General features: G+C 32.5%; 1 protein-coding gene and 1 long non-coding RNA gene across 7 annotated transcripts; one reads left to right on the top strand and one right to left on the bottom strand.

Annotated features, from left to right (window-relative positions):
• The first annotated feature begins 97 nt into the window (after positions 1-97).
• On the top strand, positions 98-7,276 carry LOC106774574 (anaphase-promoting complex subunit 7). Its single transcript, XM_014661610.2, has 18 exons — positions 98-286; positions 416-484; positions 605-655; positions 834-965; positions 1,084-1,146; positions 1,439-1,554; positions 2,186-2,270; positions 2,823-2,882; positions 3,785-3,830; positions 4,165-4,238; positions 4,728-4,778; positions 4,888-5,088; positions 5,174-5,218; positions 5,334-5,427; positions 5,565-5,710; positions 5,802-6,031; positions 6,389-6,449; positions 6,685-7,276. The coding sequence occupies exons 1-18, from the start codon at positions 218-220 to the stop codon at positions 6,769-6,771; spliced, it is 1,680 nt and encodes a 559-aa protein (XP_014517096.1). The 5' UTR covers positions 98-217; the 3' UTR covers positions 6,772-7,276.
• Positions 7,277-8,553: 1,277 nt separating this feature from the next.
• LOC106775782 lies at positions 8,554-19,645 on the bottom strand. Of its 6 annotated transcripts, XR_002669923.1 has the most exons (5): positions 18,452-19,645; positions 18,040-18,354; positions 9,402-9,515; positions 9,224-9,303; positions 8,620-8,854 (listed from the first exon to the last, which is right to left on the bottom strand). It is a non-coding gene; the product is annotated as an uncharacterized LOC106775782 (long non-coding RNA). The 6 variants fall into 6 exon arrangements; XR_002669920.1 differs by having other exon boundaries at positions 8,554-8,659; positions 8,748-9,515; XR_002669921.1 differs by having other exon boundaries at positions 8,604-9,303.
• Between the last annotated feature and the right edge of the window lie 1,304 nt (positions 19,646-20,949).

The raw sequence follows: 20,949 nt of genomic DNA, 5'->3' as shown, positions 1-20,949 counted from the left end.
TCCCTAAATTAAAAAATTCCAAAAAGTCTTCAAAATTTTAGGGCGTTGCTGATCAAATCAAATTTCAAATATTTTCATATATATAGAGAGAGATACAGAACCTCGTTAGTTTGTTACTGTTTGCATTGCATCAAGTTCAAACCCTTTGAGAAGAGAGAGAGAGAGAGAGTGAAGATTTCAAATAGAAGAACCGAGTGCTCGTCGAAGAGCACATACAATGGAAGTTCCGAAAGATCAAATCGCCACCCTTCTGGAACATGGCCTCTACAACTCCGCTCAGATGCTCGTAATCTTTATTCTTTTGTTCTTGTACTTCTAATTCGTATTTGAAATTTTGATTCCGCACAAAAAATGTTTGTTTTTATTTATTTATTTATGGGTTTAAGCTCTAATCTGAAGTTTCTGTGTTGAACAGGGTTGTTTTCTTGTTTCTTCTCCTGCTGCAATTGCTGAATCTGTCCCACACCTCAAAACTGAGAGCTTGGTCTCTGCAAATTTTCATTTAAAGAAAAATAATTATCATGTTTTGTAATTTTAAATCTATGAGGAGCTTGTTGAAGTTTGTAGGTTGGCTTTTTAATTATTTATTTATTAATTTGTTCAGGTGCTACTTGGTGATTGTTTTTTTCGTGAAAGGGAGTATCGTAGAGCCATTGTAAGAGACTGTGCTAACTTTTTCTCCGTTTTGCTTATGCAGTTGGAAACAATTGCTTATTTGTGATTCTGTTATTTCAAAACTTTTGTTTAATGGGTACTTCAAAAGTTGTTTTTTTGATTGGAGAGGTGATGTCTCTCTCGTCATTCTTCTTTTAATCTCTTTTCTTGATGGACAGCACACCTATAAACAAGCATTGCAATACTACAAGATGATTCCAAAACAGAACACGACTTCTCGAGGTTCATTGACCTCGAACCGATCTTCGTCTCCAAATTCTTGCAATGGATCAGTAATCAATGAGAATGAGGTAAATTGGTGTTAGCGTTTCTTTGGTCGATGATGGCTGGGGTTGATTTGATGTTAACTTGTAAGGTTTTGCAAGTCCAAGTTTTTATATAGTGTTTTTCTTTTTATCTCTTTAACAGGTGAAGTTCAAAATTGCATCATCTCACTGTTTTCTGAATGAGAATAAAGCAGCTCTAGTTGAGGTTTGTTTGTTCTATTCTCTTATTTCCACAGAACAGACTCATAAGAGTGCATGACCGTTGATGTCTTTTTAACGTGTTGGTGTAAACTGAAAGATTGCCAATTCTCTATTTATGGAGGGATTAACAAAGGAAACAACAAGCCTTTAAGGGCTGCTTTGTGCATATTTTGTCAGTCAAGAATGTGGAGATTTTTTTAATGAGAAACAAATGTCATGAAATTTTGTATTACAATCTTGATTTGTTATCAATTTTTCATTCCTTACGAGTTATCTGTGTCACTTTCTCATTACAGATGGAAGGAATTCCCAACAAAGCTAGAAATTTGGCAATGAATTTGTTATTAGGAAAACTATATCGAGTTTCAAGGCATAGCCGAGCTGCTGTTGCTATTTACAAAGAATGTATAAGGTTTGTAAATATGTAATACACTTATTAAACCTTTTATATGTCACCGATAGGGTTATCTTTGAAAGATTTTTATGGATCTATTTATCTGTTTTTATTGATTTGTTGCAACTATATTGCATTTTGACCTTCAGCCTTCAGGCTTGATGTCCACTAGCATCATTATGTCTGAACTGACGGCGTTTGCTCTTGGCAAACGCAATTGTGTTGTTCATTCAGCTACATGGTTATTAAATTTTTTATGAACTTGTTGAAATAGTCAGGCACTGTATTTTGATACAGGGTGAAAAGGCAAGAAGCTTGCTTTCAGAAATTCTGTACAGCCATATAAATAATCTCAATTTATTCTTTTGTGTCTGTTTTTTTTCTTGGTGGTTTGACTTCTCCTTCTCTGCTCTTTTATATCTTCTTAAAGCTTTTATGTCATTTGCATTGGAGCTCCGATTTCCATTTCTTTTTAATTTTGACTGCTTGCTTTCTTTTTGGGTAGTATTGAGTGTGTCATGGAGTTATGTAAGTGGCTACTTGCTTTTTAAGCTTTGTGCATTTGCATCTTTTATATGATCAATATTTCTTCTTATTAATTTGCTACTTGAGTTTAAGATGAAATTCTTTGTTGATGTCTTTTTGCCAGGCATTGCCCGTATATACTTGAGGCCATCACAGCTTTAGCAGAACTGGGATCTACTGCAAAGGACATCATTTCATTGTTTCCTCAGGTTTGTTGATAAAAAGCTGAAAGATTTTTTTTTTTTTTTTTACTGAAGCTAAGTAATAGAGATTCGGCCATTGATCATATTTGAGATGATTCTTTGATTGGCAGTGGAATTCGGTATCCATTAGATTATGTCTTTTCTTGCTTTTCTCTAGACAATTGTTCCTCAGCTATAAGAAGAAACTTTACAAGTAGGCTGATGTGTTTTTCTATTGTTGAGGAAGGAGGTTTGGGTATTTATAAGACTCAGCCCTCTGGGTTAACAAAATCGCTTTAATGGGTTTTGGTTTCTTTCCTTTATTTAACTAGATTATTAGGCGGTAAGAAGGTGGCACAAACAACTGTTAACCTAAATTTGTGCATGTCCTGTGATCTATTTTTCTGCTATTTGAACACGTGCTTTGACCTCATTTTTCTGGCCTGATAACCTTTCTTTATAGTGTGATTATTCTATGCATGGAGTTTCTAGAAGTTAAATAGATCAATTTGAAAATTTACAGTTTAATTGTAATTTATCCTCTAAGAATCTAATTTGTGTTAAAAAATTTACCTTCAGACTCCAAATAGAAGTGGTAGGGCTCCATTTGATCATACTGATTCAAGTCGTTGGCTTCAAGTAAGTTATACATTGTACTGAAATTCTTGTTTGTTTACGAGCTGTGATGTACTTGCTACCATTTATCACTTTAGAGGTATTTCATTTTAGTTAAGCCGCCTCTATAAATGCATCATTGTACCTGCACCATGTCTATGTTTCATCAAATCCTTGAGAAGCAACAAAAGAGGACTGCTAGTCTTAAGAATGAATAAACGAAAAGATTTGTATTTACAGATTATTTTGACGATTTGGTGGTATATCTAGAATATATAATCAGTTGCAATATAAGTTCCAGTCATTTCAAATGGACTTTACATATATTTATCAATTGAATGCCAGATACTGAGTTTCTTTTGCCACAAGATGATGTTCTTGGTTTTCTATGCACGAGAATGATTTGGGAGGAAGGATTATGCTTTTTAATTTATATTTTTCTTTCTTAGTTAAGTTATTCTTAGTGATGAAACTTATTGTGAGCCCTACGTAACTTCTTCTGGGAAAGTTGGCTCTTAACATAGTATAAGATCCTCTATAATATGGTGATCAATAGTTAATTCTGATTTAATCTCCCTAAAAGTTGCTTGGTTCAGAATAATATCCATTGAGGCGTGAGGGTTAGTTAATGAAGTCAGAGCTTTTTATTTTTTTGTATAATAAATTGTCTGCCAATGTACTTTTCTTTTTACCTGCAAGATACTAATTGTCAGAAAAAAGGTGTATTCTATATCACATGATTTTATTTGCTAAAGAAAATAACTATAAATATAGGCATGGGAAAGTTGTAAAATTAATTTGTTCTTGACTTTGGTTGAATTTCTTTTAAATTTGGTTTCATCTGTCTCAAGGATTGTTTTTGTATACGGGCTGGCAAACTGTGGGAACTTGCAGTTACTGATTAATTTTCTTCATTCTATTTGCAGCGATATGTTGAAGCTCAATGTTGCATGGCTTCAAATGATTACAAGGGTGAGATATTGTATTTAATACAGAATCATCTAATTATAGATTGCATGCTTGTGTTGGATACTTGGAGCTGAAGAATTTCATAAGTCATGTGTTTTATGGGCATAGCCCTGGGGCCAAAATCTGGCACTCAAAATGTACAAAATGATAGATTGTACTGTAAATTATTTATCTAGCTCATTGCATTAGCTTATTGTCCTCTCTTTTTTTTGGTCAAACTCGGACAGGATTTTTTTATGATAGAAGATATATTTTTTTCATTTACTTGTACTTTGTTGTCTCTGACATGTGTTTAACACTGACACATCCAGTTTTACTCTGTTTCAAATTTTGGCAGGTGGGTTGGAGCTCTTTGCTGATCTTTTACAGCGATTCCCTAATAATACACACTTACTACTTGAGATGGCAAAGGTTAGACTTGCTGCAGTGATTTATAACTACTGCAATATAACCTTCCAACCGTGCTGATGTTGCACCTATTTCTAATTTTTTCCCTTGCACTCTAAAGAAAGGTTTGCTTTCTGTAGCTAGTATTTTTTCAATGGATTTAGTTCCTCGAAAGCAAGTAGTTCCCTTTTGTGAGAAAAATAAAATGGCTCAACCCTTAATGAAATTTAAGAGAGCAGATTTTATCAAATCTATGTTTTGTTATACTCGTGTATTTAATATCATCTATTAATTTTTTCATTGATGATTGAAATTTTTATTTTTCCTTCTAAAGTTCTCACTTTAGAGGAGCCAAGTATGTGACTGACAATTGATGCAATTTCTGAGTTGACTGCCTGAATTTATTTAATAAGTGATCCCTCTCTTAAGAGGACCGGAGCATTTCCCTACTCTACATGAAGTTTCCTTGAATTGATAGCTTAATCTCTAAATTAATGTATGTTGTGAATGAAGGTTGAAGCTATCATTGGAAAGAATGACGAGGCCATTATGAATTTTGAAAAGGTAATACAGATCTATAACTTATTATGCTAATACATTTATCTATAATTGTACTGCTTACTTTCATGCACTTATTGAACTTATAATTATATTGTTAATGTGGTGATTACAGGCCCGGTCAATTGATCCATACATCATAACATATATGGATGAGTATGCAATGCTTCTAAAGCTTAAGTCTGATTATCCAAAGCTGAATAAGTTGGTGCATGATTTATTGAATATTGATCCTGCAAGACCAGAGGTTTTTGTAGCTCTATCTGTTTTATGGGAAAGGAAAGATGAGAAAAAATCATTACAATATGCTGAGCAGGTCTGTATTTTTATTTGATGCAGATTGGACTGCACTTTATCTATTATAAAATTGCTCACAATTGACTAATTATTTTGCAACCTAGAGTATTCGGATTGATGAGAGACACATACCAGGGTATATAATGAAGGTAATAATATGGTTTTGCATATGGGGCATGGCCCATGCTACATGGGGTTCAATTTACTTATATTGTTGTAGAGAATGATGACATAAACCTTTTCTTACATGCTGAGATTATTCAGGGAAATTTATTGTTGACTATGAAACGGGCAGAAGCAGCTGTGTCTGCTTTCAGAGCAGCTCAAGAATTGAGACCAGATATTCGCTCATATCAAGGTTTAATTTATGCTTAGAAAATTATAGTGCTGCGTTTCCTGCCCTTCATGTACTCTGCTGTTGATGTCTGCTTTAAAGTGCTTTTGATGGAAAATTTAGAAATTTGTAGGCTTTTGACATGAATCTGAATATTTCAGGTTTGGTTCATACATATTTGGCCCTTTCTAAAATCAAAGAGGCTTTATATGCTTCAAGAGAAGCAATGAAAGCAATGCCTCAGTCAGCAAAGGCTTTAAAGTTAGTAGGTGATGTGCATGCCAGTAATTCTGGAGGCAGAGAAAAGGTAAGTGATCAGCTTTTTAAAATTAGTATCTATGGTCTACTATCTGTACTTTGATTTCGTATGTCGGAAATATAATGCATTCTTCATACAGGCAAAAAAGTTTTATGAGTCTGCATTAAGACTAGAACCTGGTTACCTTGGAGCTGCACTAGCTTTGGCTGAGCTGCATGTTATAGAGGGCCGAAATGGAGATGCTGTTTCTCTGCTTGAACGATATCTTAAAGATTGGGCTGACGATTCTCTTCATGTAAAACTTGCACAAGTCTTTGCCGCCACTAACATGCTGCAGGAGGCTTTGTCACATTATCAGGCTGCATTAAGGTTGATCTCGTGTTTCAAAAGTATCTTTCAAGGTGTTATTATTGAAAATTTTGATTTGGCATCCGTCGGATTAAATTATCTTAACTCTTGAATCTGGACCCTACATCCGCTAAAATATTGGAGCAATTGATGGATGACCAAGAGCACATGCTATGTTTATAAGTTAATATACTTCAATTATGATTTTCCTTAGTGTAACAATTTGGAATTATATTAAACATTTCCTCTCCACTGTTTCATGTAGTAAGTTTGTTGCAGTTAACAACTGATTCTATCCTTACTGCTTAGGATATCCATGTGCTGCATGCTAGTTCTTGATGTTTTTACCACACTCCTAACATTTTGCATAAATGGCAGGTTAAACACCCAGAATGAAGCAGCAAAACGGGGTTTGGAGCGTTTAGAGAAGCAAATGAAGGTTTGTTCTTATTATTTATTATTTAACATGTATGTTTTTCTAAATAAGTCTGATGCTTGATTGATTAATATTTCTAAAGTCCCAACTGATTAAACTCATTGCTCAGTCTTTTGATTATGTCATCTGGAATAGATGCTTGGTCTAGTCCAAAATTATAATTTAATGGATGAGGGTGATATTAGATAGAGTTGAAAAGTTGAGCAAAGTTAAATTTAATATTTTGCATCCTTTGTAGGGTGTGGATCCTGATGCACCTGAAGAAGATGAAGACAATGATGTTGAAGACGCCGACGGAGATCAAGACGAGACCGAACTTCTTTGAATATCAGTGTACCTAGGAAGTCTTTGATGATGATGATGATGAGAAAAGTACCCTGGAAATAGTTTAATGTTGAGACGACATTAACAGTAGGGTGAGAACCCTGGTGGCCTACAATTACAAGCTTGGCTTCGGTTTGCCTTAACTACTGCAAGTATTCACATCAGAAAACAAAGCATTTCATGCTGTTGCATCTCATATACCCTAAGGCTGTATAAATATGGAATCTAAGGATAAAATGGTGAAATTTCATCTCCAGGATGATCGGACATTGGCTAAGTGGCTGAGTTCCATTTTGTCAGGCCAAAGATGTCTCAGCTGGAAGCTTGCCTTATGTCCGCTGTAAAATTTATTTTCTCTTTTATGTTTGTAAAAGCTATGATATATTTGTTAAAAAGTTAGTCAATTGAAAACTGTAGACAGTCAACTTTCACTTTCTGTAACACTGTAAAACAACTGTTCATTTTAATTGTTTTGATCACAAGTCAAAAGGTGACGTTCCATGTAAGCTTTTCTCTTTATTCTTTATTGTAAGCTTTTCCCTTTATTCTTTATTGTCTAGGTAGGTAAAAGAATAAAATGTGCTACAAATTAAATGAGTGGCAACAAACGTTCTATCATTGCTAGTCATTTTAAATGGGGTTGTTTAAATTTCTCTGACCTCAAATTTATGTGCATGTGGGTTCCTTTCATCATTTGCAATCCTTGTTTCATGAAGCAACTTATCTTAATATTAATTTATGTAATCATGCATATATTAGTACTTTCAAGTTGAATTGAATAGAATATGCGGAAAGAAATAAACAATCCAATCCAGATAGTGATATTTATAATTTATTCATTCTTTTCGTTCTCTTTTCACAATGAACAAAACTTGATATTGTACAAACTACCCAACCCTTCATTACCGAACCAATCCCAATAGATTTATTTTCTGTTCAATCTAAAACTTAAATGCAGTGATAATTTATTTAGCTTCTAACTATTAGTACTTTAATTTCTAAAATACTATTAGTCACATTTTTATGCTAATTTAAAATTTTATTTAACTTGATCTGTTAAAAATTTGTTAATCTATTATTTAGAACATTACAAGAAAATTAACAGCTTATTTAATTATCATTTATTTGACCATGTTTTAATTATACTGGGACTAATGAACTCTATCAAGAAAGGTGAAGCTCAGTGGTCAAAAAAATCATTACAGATCCAATTTTCTCAGCCAAAAGGTAAGTTCTATAAAATGTGCTTCTGTCTCTCTGTAGGTCTTCAACGCCATCATCCAATTGCATTTCCCCTGATAGATTGTGTCGACATAATATAGAAGAATTGTCTCATCATTTGTGATGAAGTTCATAGGCATAAAGGGTTTTTTAGGAGTAGGAGTTCGATTATGTATTGATTGAAGTGTTTTACTATTAAGAAAAATAAAAAATCATAGACAACTTTTTTTTTTATTGTTAACAATAAATAACGTTTATTTAAAAAAATGCTATCTATTAGTTTAAATTAAAATAAAATATTTCAAAAAATATAAAATACTTTTTGAAAAGAAAATATAAAATATTGATTCTATTATATACAAATTCACACTATCTATGGATTCTATTATATACAAAAAAAATATTAAATATTGAAAAAATATGATAAAGGTCTAAAAGAGAATGATCATTAATATGAATAAAAACTATTGATATAATAATATTTCAAACTTTAATCATGATATTGCTTTATATGATAATATATACAACCATAACATATATATTCTATCAGTACTTATAAGCATGTACATCACCATAACATAACCTATAAGCATGTATTAATTACATGCAAACATCAATTTTGACTAACTTCAATGATTTGACTTTCACGATATTCTTGACATCTGCAACTAGAAAATACCTCAAGAAAGAAAAATAATATAGAACTAGTTAATTAAATTTTACTACAAATTAATTATGATAATAAAGATAACTTACATCAGTTGGAATTGTTCCTCCTTCACAGTATGTGATAATTTCCTTCATATATTGACACACGTGATACCTACTATCATTGCCATTGGGTTGTCTTGGACACTAGAAAACTAAAATTAAAAAACATATTTATAATTTGAGCATAAAAAAGAACCAAAACTCTAATATACTCCAAACAGATTCAGTGCATGATAACAAATAACTATATACCACATACAAATTTAAACTCTTAATAGTAAGTCATACTTTCATTACAACTATATACTCCTCCAACTAGTTTTACAATAATACAAGTTATTTAACTAACCAATACCATGCAACAAGGAAATAAGTCTTCAACCATTCAAGAATACAAGTTATTCACCTAACCAGTACAACGCAAGCAGCCATAACGTGAACTAAAGTTCACATAAGGTCATTCAACAATTTAATTATCATAGTCAAGACTATACTACAGAAAACATACTGGAGTAATGCACCTTAATTGTTGTCCACTATGTTGTTTGACTTAGACTTTAAAACCATGTATCATGTTTGAGCTCGATAAGTTTGTATAACCCTAGTGAATAAACAAATTAAAGCATGTATAAGTAAAACCAATACAACTAAAAGTATACATATATGGTAACTAAAAGTATACAACACGTATATTCTTACATGTCAAACAATTTCTTCAAATCTTGCCTCGTAGTAATAATGTCTACCGCCACTGTGTCAAGATAATGAGTTATTTCCAGTTTAAGATTGATTCCCAGCAAGACCCAATGTTGGCTACAATTTGATATGAATCAACAAAATTAGAATTCATACATCTAACTTTGAAAATAATACATTGTTAATAAAGTTGTAAAGTAAGGTATTACCCGGTATTAATATGTGTAAGAACAAACTTATCAATCACCCAATTATCAAGAAAAAGAGTAACTATTTTTTGCATTCTGTCTTTCATTGGTAGCTCATGTGTTGTGAGTTGGGGTGATAAAAAAAAAAAAAAAACACCTTATCATTTGGCTTAACAAAATTTTGATATAGGTACCTTATGAAAGAAATATATAAGAATGTATTAACAATATGATAAGATGTCAATCTAAAAATGAAATTAATGATTAAAAGTATTATATGTTATACCCGATGTACGCTACTACAAAAATGTAAATAGATAACATTAAATAGACATGGGTTTTTTAAACAAGCGTTATCTATGAATTTGAGGAACAATAGATAAAATTTGTTTAAAAAAACGTTATCTATAACTATGACAATAGATAACTTTTTTTTCAAAAGAGCACTATCTATAATTTTTTAATATTATTTCTTTCATTTATAATTTGAAATATACCAATAGATAGCGCTTGTTTAAGCAAGCACTATCTGTTGAAGAATAAATAGATAGCGCTTTTTATAATAAGTGTTATCTATGATTGTTAAAAAAAAAATCAATTCATTCTTCTCCTTTGACCTTATTCGTTTATGCTTAGATCGCACTTCTCCTTCGATTTCTGCTTAGACATTTTCATCTGCGTATGTTTTCATCAATGGGTGTTTCCTTTGTCTTTCATCAGTGTGCGGTGCCTCAACCTGTAGGGCTGCCGTTTTAGGTATCACATTCCCTCTTCGTCCTTCTCTTCTTTATTTCGATTCTGGTTATTTAGTTTAGCATACTTGTTGCGTGAATATTTGGGTTTGGTGACTCTGTTCTACACGAGTGAGACTAGTTCTTAATGTAAATATGAAACAACAAATTGGATGAAGTAATTACTTGTTTTGTTGTGTTTGGTGATTTAAAATCTGATGTTAATAAACTTGTTTATGGTGAATAATGATAACAGACTATAGACAAATTTAGTGGTTGCATGAGTATGGGTTTGGGCTGACATTGTTGATGATGCTAGATGTTCTGTGGTATATTACTTCTTGTGTGTTGATTATGGATATGATACTTGACCGGTTGTATACTATCATGGTTTATGTTGATTAATATCCTTTATGTCTTTTGTTATGGGTCAAGCAGTATCATAGATAAAATAAATTTGTAAAATAAGTAGAGGATAAATTTCTCGAGTCATATGCGTTGTGTTATACCTGATGGTGGTAAAGGACACTGTCATATTCTTTGTTGTGCTAGTGGATATCATTAATTATGCAATAAGGTGGTTTGACTTAATTTTAAGGATATGACTGTTATTGTATAGTTTTATTATAGTTAATAGTACTGTGAATTGTTTTAATATCATCGGATATATGTTGGTATTGGATTGGGTGTGTTATTGTTTGGATATGTGTTGAAGATGGTATAGCTTTTATAAATATTGCCACTGATTTCAATATTTGGATGCATGATAGTTCTTATAGGCATGTATGGTAGCAGAAAGAACTAGTTTATCATCTGCTTGTATCAAAACTCTATTTTACTTTGCACAATATGATCATTTTGACTTAAGCATGCGTATATTTCTATATTCAACACCAGTATGGAATTATAGTATTTAAATACTGATTTAATGTTTAAGGAGTGAGTCATCAATGCTTAAGGTACAATTGTCTGATGTGTTTAAGAGTATTATCCCAAACTTAGTGCTTGTTATGGTATTTAAGTGGTGCAAGATATTAGGTATGATTTCTCTGCAATATTGTTTGAAGCCATACTGAAAGAATCGAGAGTGTAATGGTGATGCTTGATGTTACTAAATCAGTAGTATGCTAAGAACATATATGGACCAATTATGTGTTGAATTATACTTGCTTAATTAAAAATTATATAAGGCTTAATAATGATTTACTCTTCGTTGTTCTGATAAGTAAAATATAAATGAAATATATATTCGCATATATATATATTGGAACAAGAATTACTTCGATATACTATTGAACTGTTTCCTTAAGAATAAAAACATCCCACTCCAATTTAAGCAGATCTAATTCACAAAGTTCCTTCATATTAAAAACAAAACCAGTGGATTATAACCTCACGGACCAGGCATAACACAAATGATAAGCCTTTCCAAACAGCCACTTTTATCGCTAGATAATATTAGACCAGCATTCTTACTTATGGGAAATTGGTTTCCTCCAAAAAAAGAAAAACACTCTCACCCTATCAAGGCTGACTAAACTGCCATGAAATGCCACACTCTCAAGTTAAATTTAATCCAGCAACCACTAGTCATTCGGCAACTAAGACCTTAGCTAAATCTCAATAGTTTCTCATGTTTCTAAGGAAATATTATCCAGACTTAAACCATTTGAATAACCAATATTTTGTATCATGACACTTATGTGACTTTGCTGGAAAATTTCCTCACACTACACCAAAATAACATTCATAAAGGAGTCCAACATATGTTCCCATTTAGGCTGCACTAAAATACTGAACATGAAAGAAACATGAGGAGGTCCACTACTAACTTTTCATTTCTGCACCCAGCGAAAATTCCAATAGCATCTATTTTACTCTTAATTCTATACCACTTAAGTTTATCTCTTTCCATTCCTTTTCTAAAAATGAAAAACCAGGTCCATGATTCTGCCAAAACATCGGAACTCCCAAAAAAAACTCCTAGGTATACATCTTCTAAAGTCAAAGAAACCAAATAATATCCAATCAAAATAGCTTGGTCCAATAAGGTAGCATCTCTAATGTAAAAAAACACTCCATAAAAGGTCTAGCAGCTTGTTAGATGAAGGAATCTTACGGCCAACATCTGCACTGAAACATTGTCCAAACAGCAGCTCCAAAACATCAGATCAGAATCTGATGCTGCATCACAAACTATCCAAGCATAATATATTGATTTATCAACTTCAAGACTATACTATCTTAGCTCACGTTTCAAGCCAGCACCTACTACAATTCCTCACCGAATTCGACCTATATATTGATTTATCAACTTCAAGACTATACTATCTTAGCTCACGTTTCAAGCCAGCACCTACTACAATTCCTCACCGAATTCGACCTATACCAAGTGCTAAAACACAAAGTAGCAGCATTTAGCCAAAAAAAAGGAAGAAAAACGCTAATGCACAAAGCCAAGTTAAAAACATACTTTAAAATTTACTACACCAACTAACTTCCAAGTGGCTTCTAATTCAATATACATCCCAAACTAATACCTCGAACTCCTTTGGAGGGTTTATCGTTCGTTACTCCATCGTGGTTCCTCCAAAGTTCACTTTTCCCCATTCAACAACTAATACACACGTATTAAGTTTCTCACCTACACAAGATGGTTACCGTGCATATATAACAGCTAGCTACTTCACACTTATAAATTTCCAACATAACCTCTAGACCAAAAACAAAATTCAAATCACAAAATTATCGTACACGGTTGGCTTGTATCACCACTAAAATTTGCTCAACACAACAACATAACATGGACATTTCCTCATCATATAACAACAGCAACATTCATGGTATTTGCATGGCAGTTACAAAGATATATGTTCAACTCAGTGCATGAGAATAAAATTCCAACATCAACAACATTAAGTGCTCACAACAAACTCAAAGACATCATGGTGGTAACTTCCCTTACATCTTAATATTCAAAAGATACACCTATCAACAATCAAAAATATGATTTTCTTTATCTCATTATTCATATTTTAGAAAATTGTTACGTGACAAACTACAAATTTTGTCAATTTCAATTATTGTAATTTTCTAACTAATTTGATCTTTTTCACAATAACTAGATAAAGAAATTGGGATCAAATGTTAATAACATTCCCGGTCAAAAGTGTGAACGCATGCTCGTGTGAACAAAAGCAGGACAATTGAAAATGAAGAAATTAAGTTTGGAACAAATGTGTAAATAATGTTTTCATATTATATTTGTGTACATGAAATGAAAATAAATGTGATATGTTTGGTTACTATTTAGGTGATATTATCACAAACTAATTCAGAAGAGATGATAATGATTACTCCGACATTTTGAGTCAAACTTTATGTCTCCCTCCCAGAGTATCAGGTCAGGTTAGGGTAATGGGATTTGAAGTCGATCACATATATTATTTCCCGTCCAAAAAGCGTCATACACTCCATGAACATGATAAATTAACTACTCAAGTGAAAGACACGTCGGAAAGAATAACACAAATGGAAAATGAGATGATTTCGCTTCAAAAAATTGGCACACCAAATACTACTAAAGAAGCTAATATTAATAGTGGCCAAGAGAGTTGCACATTGGCATCAAAGAGTTTTACCGAGGTAACTAACTTATCTACATTACTTTAAACTTTCATAGGTATATTTAGTAACATTGAAGATTGTCTTATAATTATGTTTATTATATTACGAGTAATGTCAATGTAGTTTGTTTACTTTAAAAGCTCTCTATATATGGTCACGTTATATAATTTCTTATAATTATATTTTATAGTGTAAGGATTCTCAAGTTGTAAATTGTTTGTATTATCACCATCCATTTGCTTGGCTGCCCATAGAAAATTACATAATTTTAAAAGTGATACAATACATGGTAGACCTCTACCTAAGGGATATGTCAAAGTTAGTATAGATAATACTTTGGAGCCAAAATGTATCCTTACCTATACTTATCGTTGATGATGACATGATAACAATAGAACAAGCAATAGGTACATTTGTGGCATGTCAAATCAGGTTGTTTAATGAGTTATGTTTATGGAATTGTATTCATTCATATTTATGAACATATTTTATATATTTCCTAACTTGTTTGATTGATGATGTTTTAGAATTTTACTCAACCTAAAAAGAGAAGGATGAACAATACAAATGAACGTGTCACACCTAAAAAGAAATGTTAAGAAAAAATGATCATTCAACATACTCCTCGTAAACTGTTTCATCCCAATCTTCCTTAATGGTGCAATTGTCTTTCTTCATTCATAAAACTAAAACCATTAGAGTCACTTCATCTAATACAAATGGACAAAACATAATTGGACTAGATAGTCATAAAGAAATAGTTAATGCAGAAATTATTGAAGAAGTTACTAACTATACATGGCTTGGTGCAACTACAATTTCTATATATATATATATATATATATAGGTACAACAGGAGATAATTTATTATCTTGAGTCAGTGACAATAGATATATATATATATAAATTCTAATTGCATCTAACCATGCATAATTAGTAACTTCTTCAATCATTTTTGCATTAACAATTTCTTTATGATTATTTACTCCAAACATAATTTTGTTCATTTGTATAGGACGTAGTGACTCTGACAGCTTTAGTTTTATGTATGAAGTGAGGCAATTGCACTATTACAAAAGTTTAGATGACACAATTTACGAGAATATGTTGAATGGTCATTTTCCATTAACATTTCTTCTTATGTGCTACACTTTCATTTGTATTATTCATCTTTTTTAGGTTGAGTAGAATTCTAAACATTATCAATTAAACATGATAGGAAATAGATAAAATATATTCATAATTATGAATGAATACAATTCTATATACATATCTCATCAACAACCTTTATGAAATTAATTGGTCATGTCACAAATGTATCTATTGCTTGTTCTATTGTCATCATCAACAATAGGCATGGACAAGGATACATTTGACTTCAAAGAAATATCTATACAAACTTTGACATGTTCTTTAGGTAAAAGTCTACCATGTAATGTATCGGTCTTAAAATTATGCAATTTTCTATGCACAACCAAACAAAATAATGATGATAATACAAACAATTTACTACTTAGAGACTTGTACATTATACAATATAATTATAAGATAAATTATTTAAAGTGACCAAATATAAGAAGCTTTTAAAGTAAACAAATTACACTAACATTACTTCTAATATAGAAAACATAATTATAAGAGAATCTCCAATGTAACTAGATATGAACCTATGAAAATTTAAGGTAAGCAAATTAAAGTAATAATGAAAGTAATAGTTAGTTACCTCAGGAAAACTATTTGGTGTGCCAATTTTATGAAGTGAAATCATCTCATTTTTCATCCGTGTCATTCTTTCGGACATGTCTTTCACTTGAGCAGTCAATTTAATCTATGTGACCGACTTCAAATCTCATTCCCCTAACACAACCTGATACTCTGGGAGGCATAAAACTTGACTCAAAATGTCGAAGTGATCATTACTAATCTCTTCTGAATTAGTTTGTTACAATATCACCTAAACAACAACCAAACATATCACATTTATTCTCATTTCATGCACACAAATATAATATGAAAACATATCACTTGTTGAATTTTTTCATTTTCAATTGCCCCGCTTTTGTTCACACGAACATGCTTTCACAATTCTTGACAGGAATGTTACTAACTTTTGATCCTAATTCCTTTATCTAATTATTGTGAAAAAGATCAAATTAGTTAAAAAATTACAATAAGTGAAATTGCCAAAAGGTATCTAAAATATAGATAATGGGATAAAGAAAACCATATATTTAATGGTTGATATGTGTATCTTCTGATTGTTAAGATGTAAGGGGTGACCACCATGATGTCCTTGAGTTTTAGGAAATAAAGTTAAAAGAGAAATGGGCTCCGTCAACAGTTTTAGTGCCATCATGGGTCTTCCACTTTAGTAAAATATGTTTGTGTGCCTTCTCCAATATCTCCACCATGTTTGTATTCTTGTGCCCACCATTTTATCACCAACATTTTGGACTTTTGTGTTTTACTCTATTATAAACGTAGGGGCTGTGTGTAGCAAATAACACACCACCATGGAGCAGAGCAAAATCAAAGTCTGTGAAAAATAGGGAGAAAAAACCACGAGAAGATTGCAAGTTTGAATCACCGTGAAGTAAAAGAAAATAGAAAGAGGAGGGGCTCTGTTAGAAAGTTAGAAAGTGTATTTGTTGTGTGAATTTTAGTTTGGTGTGTCAAGACCTCATCTTTCTCTTCTTGTAATCAAGAAAGTGTTTATTTCCAACAAAAGATATTTTTCAATACCAACAAAGATATTGAATTGAAGAATGTAAACCAGAAATATTTATCGATCAAGAAAGTAAGTAACAAGGTTACAAGGTACAGGAATTTACTAAAGAGGACATTACTAAATAAGACATTACTTAAAAGGACATTACCTGACTGAAAATATATGATAGGACTTTAAAGGTGTATGCTACAAAGAAGTCAAACGTTTAGTAAGGTAGTTATTATGATTTAAAGGTTCTTTTAGGGGGAAACGGTTCCTCCTGGGGTGTGTGATATTTTCATAAGTTTAGATAAGGTTTATCCTGTATGCAGGGATTTATTTGGGATTTATTTCCCTTGGATGTTGTTAAATGTTCTCTTAATTACGTTTTCCATTAATGTTATTGTGAACTTAAGTTGAATTGTCAGTTTTGAGTGTTTCATCTTTATATTTAATCTATAGAATGGTTTCTTACTCATAAGAAACCTAACAAATTAGTTTGACCTACCAAATCCAAAAACACCGAGAGAAAGTCATGGAGGGTGGAATGAGCACGTTGAAGAGGACAATGGAGGAGACGAGAGAAGAGTCCAGAGACAACTTTCAAAGACTAGTGAAATGATGGAGGATGTCATGAGCAGACTTAAGAATATTGAGAAGGGGTCTAGAGGGTGCAAAGATTCAGTAAATGGTGATAAAGTAGGAAGAAGGAAAGAGATAGATGAAGAATGGAAGGAAGATAAAAGAGAAAACCAACGGTGGATGAAAAAGGTGGAATTGCCCTCAATCGAAGGAGGGGATCCTATCGAATGGATTTATAGGACTGGAAAATTCTTTGAAGTCCAGGAAGTCAGGAAGTTACACCTAGAGAAGAAATTAGCTTTCATGAGTATGGAAGAAAGGGTCAGTCATTGATTCTAATTTTGGAGGAAGAAAACCAATGATTCAATGTGGGAAGATTTGATAGAAGCCTTGATAAGGAGGTTAGGAGGAATGGATAGGGCAACGGTGTTTGAGAAGTTGATCGCGGTTAGACAAAAAGGAGAAGTGGGGAGAAGTGGAGGACTATATTCAAGAATTTGAAAAGTTAATTGGACAAGCCACACAATCCCAAAGATTTAATGAGAGCAATGGAGATTGCAAGAGATGTGGAAGGAGTCTCAAAGGGATGTCAAAGCTGGAGAAAGGACAACATTCAGGAATAATCTATATCTAGGCCGTGGGGGAATAGTTTCTCGAATAGAAACCATAGAGGAAAAACTGAACTAGGAAGCTTCATACTACCCGTCACTCTTTTCTTTCTCAATTGCTCCTATCTGGCAATCACTTTCTTTTTCTCAGTTGCTCCTAGCTGGTAATGAAGAATTAAACACTTGCCAGACACTCACCGACAGCGATATAGATCTTTGAGACTCACTATATCAGAGGATCTCTGAAGTCACCAGGGAGGGAGGGGAAGGAGGATCATCTTTCTCCTGATACCGATCTGATTAAAAATAAAACAGAGGGGGTTTCTTCATGATTTCTTCACTTAAAAAGGGGAATGTTCCCCTACTCCCGAGGCCTTTCGCAATTTGGGAAAACCATCACTCACGTAACCTTGGGGAAACATTTTACTCTCAGATCACAATTGTCCATTCCTACAACCCATTCCAATATTGTCTCCCATCCTCCATTGGCACACCAGGACCTTCATCCTCTACCTGCACTACACAAAGAGCCACAAAGAAATAGAAACCAATCATCAGTAAAAGAGGTGAATCTCCATAGCAAAAGGCATATAGAAGACAAATTCATGACCTCAGATTCGAAATTTCTCCTCAATTGTTCTCCCAATAGAGCTTCATGACAGATATGTTAAGTTCACCTTCATCATTCTAACAGCGGCCATCTTCACCAATGTACCATTCATCTTCTTCAAGCAATAGTCAATGACCATCCAAACCTTCCCTTCACCTACCAACCATCGAAAAACTCAAGCCATTATCAGATTTATCATCTCCTCAGAAGAACAATTTCCATTTCTATCTTCCATATTCAATCCCTGCATCAGTATCTTTATAATCTTCACAGTCATATTTTTTTCTCCACCAAAACATAACCCATCAAACAGAACCTCAATGTCCATCATCATTTAACTATAACCAAGGCCGAACTCCTTTCCCTTGGATGTTCCTCACCTTTTTTCACACCTATCCAACATAGAACAGTGGTGTTGCAAACAACAATGATATCTTCTAAGGTTACAAGACACAAAAAGTGATTACCGGTAGGGAAGAAGCAATGCAGTGCTAATTTTTCATTCACCATTGGCAGCAAGCTCGTAAAGATGTTCTTATTTCATTCACTCTTGCAGTGAAGAAGATGGTTCGTTGCAGTCACCAGATAGGTGTCACTCCAAATTCCATCAAATTGTCATCTTTGTGGTAATGGGGAACTGCCGTTAGACCATATCTTCGTCAAGATTCACCCTTGACCTTCTTCCCCGCTGAGAGGCTGCGCTGTTGCGACGCTGGGAGGCGCGAGAAGAATGGAGGATGGTGCCGCTGTGTTACTCGTCTCTCTCTGTTTCTGTGATTTGGGTATATATGTTTTTTGGGTGGCAGGGTGGAGAATGCAGGTTCTGATTGAGGCTCGCGTGAAACAATAAGTCGTGGTTGATGTGGGGGTTGCTATGAGAAGGAAGAGGATGACGAACTCGCGGCGGTTACAGTGGTTGGAGGTTGCAGCGGCGTCTGCGTGAGCGGTTGGCACCAAGGGCGACGAGCCTTGTTCGTGATGGTGGAGGGCGCATCGACGTGGACGGCGAAACCTCTCTCTCGCGCGTGAAAGGGTCGAACCGCTGTGTCCAGTATGGTTGATGGCACCGCGGACGTGCTGCAACAGTGACGGTGGCGACCGTAGGCAAACGGCGTGAAAGGAAGCGAAGAGGGAGGCTGCTTTCTTCATTTAGGGTTTGTTACCTTCCTAGCTTATCTTTCGATTCATGTTCTTATTGGGCTGTTTTGTCTTTATTTTATATTTTGCTTTTATATTTTTACTTTTGATATTTGTTTGATCATTGTTTATTTGCTGCATTCTACACTCAAATTTTAATAAAAAATAAATGTTTAATAAAAATTATAAAATGAAAAGACAAAAATTAAAAAGTATAAAATACAGGTCGACAAATGTATCATGATACCAAAACATGTCGAAGAAATGACAAACTTTAATAAATATGAATATAAACAATAAAATTAGCATGCACTACAAAATTAACTTTAAAACAATATAAATCTAAAGAAAGAATAAATATTTTAAAAGTTATCTTACATATTATATATATATATATATATATATGGATTGTGATTTTTCAGTTAGTATATTTTAGTAGAGTGTAACAAATTTTAGGTTACAAAAATATTTCTATTTAAAAAAACATATTTTAAATATAAGGATACTTTAGTAATTTTAAAATTTAAATTAAATAAAAATATAAAAAAAAGGTAGTTATTCATTAATTGTTTTTTAAAATAAAAAATAAAAAGAAAGATAGTTATTTTCCACTTATAATATTTTTAAATAGATATGATTTTTATAGTTACGTTGCTTTTTTAAAATGGCTAGATCACACCATAAGCAACATATTTTCTATGACTTAATCTTTTGCAATTTTTATATTATAGAACCCTTCTAGGTTTATACTGGATTAAAAAAATAACTACCTTTTATTTTATTTTTTATTTTAAAAAACAACTCCCTTTTAAAAAATATATAATAAAAACTAATAACTTTCTTGTGGACCAATTAGGATTTTTCATAATTACCTTTTATTTTTTATTTTAAATTAAATTTTAAAATTATTAAAATACTCTTTGATTTAAAATTAGTTTTTGTAACATAAAACTTGATACACTTTGTTAAAATATACTAACTGAAAAATGTAAATTAGCAAATTCATATATATATATATATATATATATATATATATATATATATATATATATATTGAATTATCGCTATATTTGCTCTTCAAATACAACATAAAACTAGCCTTACAAACCCTTCAACTTAGGAAATGATGAACAAAACTTGATATTGTACCAACTACGCAACCCTTCCTTACGGAACCAATCCGAATAGATTTATTTTCTGTTCAATCTAAAACTTAAATGTAGTGATAATTTATTTCGATAATGATATTTAGACAATTTTTTTGACAACATTTGAACACTGATTACGTGTCAATAGGTGATTGATCAAAAATTACTCAACAATAATGTTTATGATTATTAATATTGATTGTTGAGTAATTT

The sequence above is a fragment of the Vigna radiata genome, chromosome 10 (assembly GCF_000741045.1).
Source record: "Vigna radiata var. radiata cultivar VC1973A chromosome 10, Vradiata_ver6, whole genome shotgun sequence".
NCBI lineage: Eukaryota > Viridiplantae > Streptophyta > Magnoliopsida > Fabales > Fabaceae > Vigna > Vigna radiata.
The sequence above is the reverse complement of the archived record's forward strand: the minus strand, read 5'-3'. Positions and strand labels throughout refer to the sequence as shown.

What these genes read in the sequence shown, in the direction of transcription:
- LOC106774574 (XM_014661610.2), top strand. Translation starts at nt 218, where the DNA reads ATGGAAGTTCCGAAAGATCAAATCGCCACCCTTCTGGAACATGGCCTC. An exon ending in ACAACTCCGCTCAGATGCTC is followed by an intron (nt 287 to 415) that starts GTAATCTTTATT and finishes TGTGTTGAACAG; the next exon opens with GGTTGTTTTCTTGTTTCTTC. An exon ending in AGATATTCGCTCATATCAAG is followed by an intron (nt 5,428 to 5,564) that starts GTTTAATTTATG and finishes TGAATATTTCAG; the next exon opens with GTTTGGTTCATACATATTTG.